The sequence below is a fragment of the Saccostrea cucullata genome, unplaced genomic scaffold (genome assembly GCF_032062105.1).
Source record: "Saccostrea cucullata isolate Sc308-1 unplaced genomic scaffold, CSIRO_AGI_Scuc_v1 ctg6549, whole genome shotgun sequence".
Taxonomy (NCBI): Eukaryota; Metazoa; Mollusca; class Bivalvia; order Ostreida; family Ostreidae; genus Saccostrea; species Saccostrea cuccullata.
In genome coordinates, this window is record NW_026928216.1 from 23860 (window position 1) to 31147 (window position 7288).

At 35.6% G+C, this 7288-nt stretch overlaps 1 protein-coding gene across 1 annotated transcript; it reads left to right on the forward strand.

Annotated features, from left to right (window-relative positions):
* Positions 1-487: 487 nt before the first annotated feature.
* On the forward strand, positions 488-5468 carry LOC134276795 (small ribosomal subunit protein mS29-like; the record flags this gene model as incomplete). Its single annotated transcript, XM_062759078.1, has 5 exons — positions 488-596; positions 2681-2773; positions 3300-3436; positions 4076-4150; positions 5389-5468. Coding segments are annotated over 5 exons (494 nt in total), but the record flags the coding sequence as incomplete, so codon positions are not given.
* Between the last annotated feature and the right edge of the window lie 1820 nt (positions 5469-7288).

Sequence of the window (7288 nt, forward strand, 5' to 3'; positions counted from 1 at the left end):
AAAAGGTCAAATTTGGTGGTACCCAAAGAAAGGTCTTATCACAAGGAATACACATGTGAAATATGAAAGTCATAGCTTCACTAAATCAAACGTTATGGGCAAGGTTAATGTTTTTGTGATGGACTGACAGACGGACATACTGACGGACAGATGAATGAGATTTAATGTCCCCTCGCTTTCGCGAAAGCAGGGGACAATAAATCTTGTCCTCTGGTCCTCTTATGATTTAACTTAATAAAACAGGTATCTTATGGAGACACATAAGAAAAAGGAAGTGACTTCAGTCTTATTTAGGCAAGATAATGATCAGTGACAATTTGAATAGTAATATCCTGTTCAATTTTCTTTCTCTTATGAATATGAGATCATGTTTCATTGACTCAAGGTCATTTGGACAAGGCAGTGGTTATTTCATAGTACTAGTTTAATTTATTTTCAAAAAATTTAATGAAAAATTTCATAAAGTTAGAATTTTCTTGTCTTTCAGAACAAAACATTTCAGGAGTATTGTATCTTAATCAGAAGACCAGCACTAGAAATTATGGATATTTTAAGGAGGATAAATTACAACTATCCCATCACACGTTTTCTACTGTGTATCCTTGTCATACTTTTTCTAAGCCTTGTTAATAAAATGATGCATTTGATTGACATTTATAATTTATTATACAGAGATATAGATGAGAGAAAATGCATATTATCTGACTAAATCTGACCATAACCTCTGAACTTTAAGTAGAAGATCAAGCACATTACTTCATGTCAGGTTAATGTCATATATGAAGGTCACAGAGCAAAATTTTGTAAGTTGGAAAAAAAATTGAAAATGTGATAAAACTATGTTTTCTTCAGATTATTTTATTATTACTGTGGAATCATTCTAATTCATTGGGGGTCAATGACTCAATGTTAGTGGGCAAGCTAAGGTTTACCTGTTCTTGCATGGGGACATAATTCTAAGGAGAATTCATTGAATGAAAGGTAGCTTCATAGACTAATTATGTTTTCAGAATTTTCATGGGGACTTAAATCTATGGGTGAGGGGTGACCTAATGATGATTCCACAGTATTTCAAATCATTGCATGTGTATTGATAAACCTTTTCTCTTAATATAAAACAAGAAATGTTATGTGAAATAGCTCTCAACAGTCTGTACTGCAAGTGATATTGATATGGGACTTCTGAAGTTAAAATTTCAGAATGCATTGAAAGGAAATTGTTTATTGAAAGTCTAACTACAGTTGATCTTCATTATCTCAAATATCTTGAATATCCAGATTTGTCAATTTGAGTTGACATTTTAGCTTACCTGAGCCGAAGGCTCAAAGTTAGATTTTCTGATAGAAATTTGTCCATTGTCTGTTGTCGTTGTTGTCATTGTCATGAACTTTTCACAATTTATCTTCTTCTCCAAAACTACTGGGCCAATTTCAATCAAACTTGGCATAGCGTATCATTGGGTAAAGGGGATTATAGTTTCTTCAAATGAAGGGCCACTCCCTCCTCCAATGGGAGATACTTACAAAATAGTGAAAAATTAATGGAATCACTGAAAGATCTTCTTCACAAGAACCAATGGGCCAGAAAAGATGAAACTCATGTGGAATCATTGTCAAAAAAAAAGTTCAAATCATGACCCCTGGGGGTAGGGTGGGGCCACAATGGATGATCAAAGTTTACATAGGACTGTATAAGAAAAATCTTCATAAATCTTCTTCTCAAGAACAGCAAAGTTATGATTGGTCAGATTTATATTGAAGCATCCTCAGATGGTGAAGATTTAAGTTTGTCTAAATCTAGTTATGTGAAAGCATCCTCAGGTTGTGTAGATTCAAGTTTGTTCAAATCATGACCCCTGGGGGTGGGGTGGAGCCACAATGGACAATCAAAGTTTCACATACTAGGAATACCAGGTATATTGGAAAAATCTTCTCAAGAACAACGAAGCCATGATTGGTCATAAGGAAGCATTCTTAGGTTGTATAGATTCAAATTTGTGTAATTCAAGACCCCAAGGGGTAGGCTTGGGCCACAATGGACGATAGGAAAAATCTTTAGAAATCTTCTTCTCAAGAACTGCAAAGCCATGGTTTGTCATATATATATTGGAGCATCCTCAGATAATGAAGATTAAAGTTTGCTTAAACCATGACCCCAAGGGGTAGGGTGGCACCACAATGAAAGTTCAAACTTGTAGGAAAAAAGTTCTTAGCTAAGATTCAATTTTGTTCAAATCAACCCCCCCCCCCACCCCCCCCACCCCCCGCCTTCTTTTTTTTTAGTAGTAGGTCAGGACCACTTATGCATTAAAGCTTTTTCTATACTTATCTGATTTTTTTTCCTAGCCACAGTGCTCAGGTGAGCGGTGTGGCCCTTGGGCCTCTTGTTATGTATGTATAGTCTACCCTTTCTATTTTGAATCACTGTGTGTCTGTAAGTTTAATCTTGGTCCTGTCAGGGTAGAGATGACAAGGTTGGACTGTATATTGTCTTTTTGATGTAAAATATTTAAGAAATATACAACAATCTGAAAAAGTTCTCTGGGAAATGAACTTACTTTGTCACATGATCAAATCCTGTGAAGATAAGATTGGTTGAGGCTAGTAGTATATACCTGTTTTATATACATTCTTATTTACACTGTATTTTTTATACAAATGGATTCTTAACAACATGTAGATGGAGAAATGAATGCTGGTAAAAAATTTACTATGACACATGTGATGCATTTTTGCAGAAACCAGAACTGGATTACCTTAACTGTACCATGGGGTAAATATTGGTCACATATCAGAAAAAAGACAATCATATTATACCTTAACTGTTTTATTAAGCTTGAAAAATTTAATTTTTTGCTGGAATGAAATTTGAATCGTTATTTCTTAAATGCAATTAATAAGAAAAAGCAAGTCATAATAGTTTTCCCCCCAGATGAATTCTCATGAGATAACATGAAAAAACGTTTGAATTTTTTTTCCCACTACATGTACTAATGAAACTGTTGCACAAGAGACAACACAGATACATGTACAAGAATAACCTACAAAACTTAAAAGTAAATCATGGGAAAGCATGATAATACAAACACGAATGAGTTGATTTATTCCACTTTAAGCACATGTATCTTAGGACTGAAAACCCCCTCATTTAATGAGCAAGTCCATTACTAAATATTGCACATAGGTCTGAAACTACGTTGTACTAGTATATTTTTTTGGTGTAAGTCTTTTCTATATTTACATATAAAATTTATTTAGGTAAGCTTTGTAATCTTTGATAACATATGTTTCTGTTTTAGCCAATGACTGGAATTGTAGAAGATTGAAAGTATCATATAGCAACCACACGGAATTCCTCTTTGATTTACCTATACATTCTAAAAACCTTCTGGAAGATTTTCTGATCAAAAATTCTCATCTAATTGAGGATTTCAAAGTAAGTTTTAGCTCAGTCTGTAGGATTTTTTCAAAAATACAATGTAAGTTACAAAGAATGAGTGTGCATGTATTTGTAATGATGAAGAAACAAAAAATACATCATGAATACCATGTATCAGGGTTTTTAGAGGTCATAGGGGGCCTGTATTGGGCCAATTTCCAATGATAAAAAGTATGTGTTTTTTTTCCAATTTCATAAAAGAAAATTCCCAAAACAAATATGGTTAAAAATGTCTGGAGTCAGTAACATGTACATTAGGAATGGAATTTTAAAAAATCTAAAAGGCATGAACCAAACTGATTGACTGAATGTAAAGTAAGTCAAATGAAAAAAAAGAAATCCTAAATGAATTTATTTATAAAAATTAATTAAATATCTATATATTTTTCCCAATTTTAACCAAATGTCACTATTTTTCCCAAATGGAAAGGGCCAGGCCCTGGATTTTAAGACCTAAAAAACCCTTCTGTTATACATATAAGTTGCTGAGGTAAACTTTCTCTGAATAATAGGAACACTTTCTTTTACAGTTCACGTTCAGCTTTAAATGTTAAAAATAATTTTTTTTAAACAAGTGCTTATGATAACTTTTGCCTTTTTCTCCAGAATGTATTCAAGAGCATGTTCATTTTTCAGACCAGTACAAGATATGAATTCTCAGAACAAGAATCCTCGGAGCAGGGAGTACCTCTGATAGATTTAGTGTCCTTTGTAAGTGGAGTATAGGATTTTTAAGTATGGGTGATCCTATACAATAGTACATGTGTAGACTGGTGGTAAAAGTTGTACAATAGTACGTGTGTAGACTGGTGGTAAAGGTTGTACATTCATGTGTCCCCAGAATAACTACATATAAGATTAAGTGTTTTCATATGTATTCTGTCATGTTGCCAGTATCTTTGTGATAGAGAGCTTTTAAACATATCCTTTTAGAAAGGAAACAGTGAAATGCAATAAATTTTAAGTTTAAAATTTTCAGAAGTAACTTGTCTGTGGTTCAATTATAATTCCTGATAAAGTTTTTTTTATACCCCCCGCAAACGAAGTTTGGGGGGGGGGGGGTATGTAGGAATCACCTTGTCCGTCTGACCATCTGTCCGCCTGTCCGTCCGTCCGTCTGTCTAGCTGTCCCTCTGTCTGTGCAAACGTGTCCGGTCCATATCTTTCTTACAGAGGAACATTAGAATCTACTACTCCACACAAAGATTGCCCGTGACCTAAGGGTGTGTCCTGACCTTGACCCAAGGTCATTTGAGGAAGTTCAAGGTCACTGGAAGAAAAAATTCATAATTCGTGTCCGGTTCATATCTTTCTTATGGATAAACTTGGTAGGTTCTTATTTCACACAAAGATTGTCCATGACCTAAGGGCGTGTCTTGACCTTGACCCAAGGTCATTTGAGGAAGTCCAAGGTCACTGGAAGAAAAATTCATAATACGTGTCCGGTCCATATCTTTCTTATGGATAAACTTGGTAGGTTCTAATTTCACACAAAGATTGCCTGTAACGTAAGGGTGTGTCATGACCTTGAACCAAGGTCATTTGGGGAAGTTCAAGGTCACTGGAAGAAAAATTTTATAATTTGTGTCCGGTCATATCTTTCTTTGTTATGGAAAAACTTGAATCTACCACTTCACACAAACATTGCTTATGACCTGAGGTTGTGTCATGACTTTGAACCAAGGTCATTTATGCAAGTTCAAGGTCACTGACAGAAAAAAGTTCATAATTCCTGTTTGGTCCGTATATTTAGTCTATTTCTTTTATTAGGCTCCTCCTTCGTTTCATTTATAAAAAAATATAATGAGCAATAACATTGCACTAAAAATGTTTTAGCATTTCTCTCTTCTCTGAGATCCATAAAATATTCATGATTTAGCACTTCTGAAAAACCCAGCGGGGGGTATTTTGTCCCGTTTGGACAGTTCTAGTTTCTATTTGGATGACAGGGCATCAGTAGAATGAAGTTTGCCAATGATGTTGTGGGAGCTCTTTTACAGGAACTAAAACACCTGGCTAACAATGATAAGTAAGTTTTTAAGTACTTTGATTTGTCTGTACCACTTTTGCTAAACAAGGATGAAAGTAGAAAAGAGCTGAATGGAACTTTTGGATAGCAAAGATGAACGCTTAAGTGAGCTTTTCTGATCACCTGTAGTCCGTCATCCGTCCGTCTGTAAATTTTCACGTTTTTAACTTCTTCTCAAGAACCACTAGGCCAATTTTAATCAAACTTAGTACAAAGCATCTTTGGATGAAGGGGAATTTAAATTATTAAAATAAAGGGCCAAGTTCCCTTCCAAGAGGTGATAATCAAGAAAATACAAAATTAGGGTGGGGTTATTAAAAAATCTTCTTCTTAAGAACCACTGGGCCAGAAAAGCTGAAACTTATGTAGAAGAATCCTTGGGTAGTGTATATTCTAAATTGTTAAAATCATGACCCCCTGAGGTAGGGCGGGGCCACAATGGGGAATCCAAGTTTTACATAGAAATATACAGGAACAATCTTTAAAAATCTTCTTTTCAAGAAACACTAGGCCACTAGACCTCTGGGGGTAGGGCGGGGCAACAATAGGGAATCCAGGTTTTACATAGAAATATATAGGGAAAAAAGTTTAAAAATCTTCTTCTCAAGAACCACTGGGCCAGAAAAGTTGAAACTAATGTGGAAGCATCCTTGGGTAATGTAGATTCTAAATTGTTCAATTCATGACCCTGGGGGGAGGGTGGGGCCACAATAGGGAATCCAAGTTTTACATAGAAATATATAGGAAAAAAGTTTTAAAATCTTCTTCTCAAGAGCCAGAAAAGCTGAAACTTATGTGGAAGCATCCTTGGGTAGTGTATATTCTAAATTGTTAAAATCATGACCCCCGGGGTAGGGCGGGGCCACAATAGGGAATTCAAGTTTTACATTGAAGTATATGGGAAAAAAATGTTCTTTTCAAGAACAACTGGACTAAAAAAGCTGAAACTTATGTGGAAGCATCCTAGGGTAGTGTAGATTCTAAATTGTTTGAATTTTTAGGTCACCTGAGTAAACTCAGGTGACCTATTGCTATCTGTTTTCGTCCGTCGTCGTCCGTCGTGTGTCGTGTGTTAACATTTGAACATTTTCAGCTTCTTCTCTGCAACCACTGAACCAATTTCAACCAAATTTGGCACAAAGCATCTATGGGTGAAGGGGAACAAAAATTTTGAATTTCATGATCCCTGCCCCCCTGGGGCATGAGGGGTGGGGCCAAAACCACTAAAATTAATGCAATCTTTAAAAATCTTCTTCTTTACTCCTGGACATCAAGCAGTCAAACTATTTGCATGATTGTAATCAGCATTGAGTCCTCTACCAAAATTGTGAAATTCATGGCCCTGGGGTCAGGGGTTCTAGTGCTAGGGTGGGGCTAAATAAGTATATAGTGAAAATGCATTATTTCTTTGAAAATCTTCTTCTCTGCTCCTGGGTATTAAATAAACCAACTAAGTACATAGTTATGATGAGCAAGAGTGCCTCTACCAAAATTGTGAATTTTATGGCCCCAGGGTCAGGGGTTCTGGTGTTAGGGTGGGGCTCTATTGATTATATAGTAAAAATACATGATTTCTTTGGAAATCTTCTTCTCTGCCCCTGGGTATTAAATAAACCAAGTAAGTAAATAGTTATGATGAGCAAGAGTGCCTCTACCAAAATTGTGAATTTTATGGCCCCAGGGTCAAGGGTTCTGGTGTTGGGGGGGGGGGCTCTATTGATTATATAGTGAAATTACAAATTCTTTGAAAATCTTCTTCTCTGCTCCTAGGTATTAAATAAACTAACTAAGTGCATAGTTATGATGAGCAAGAGTGCCTC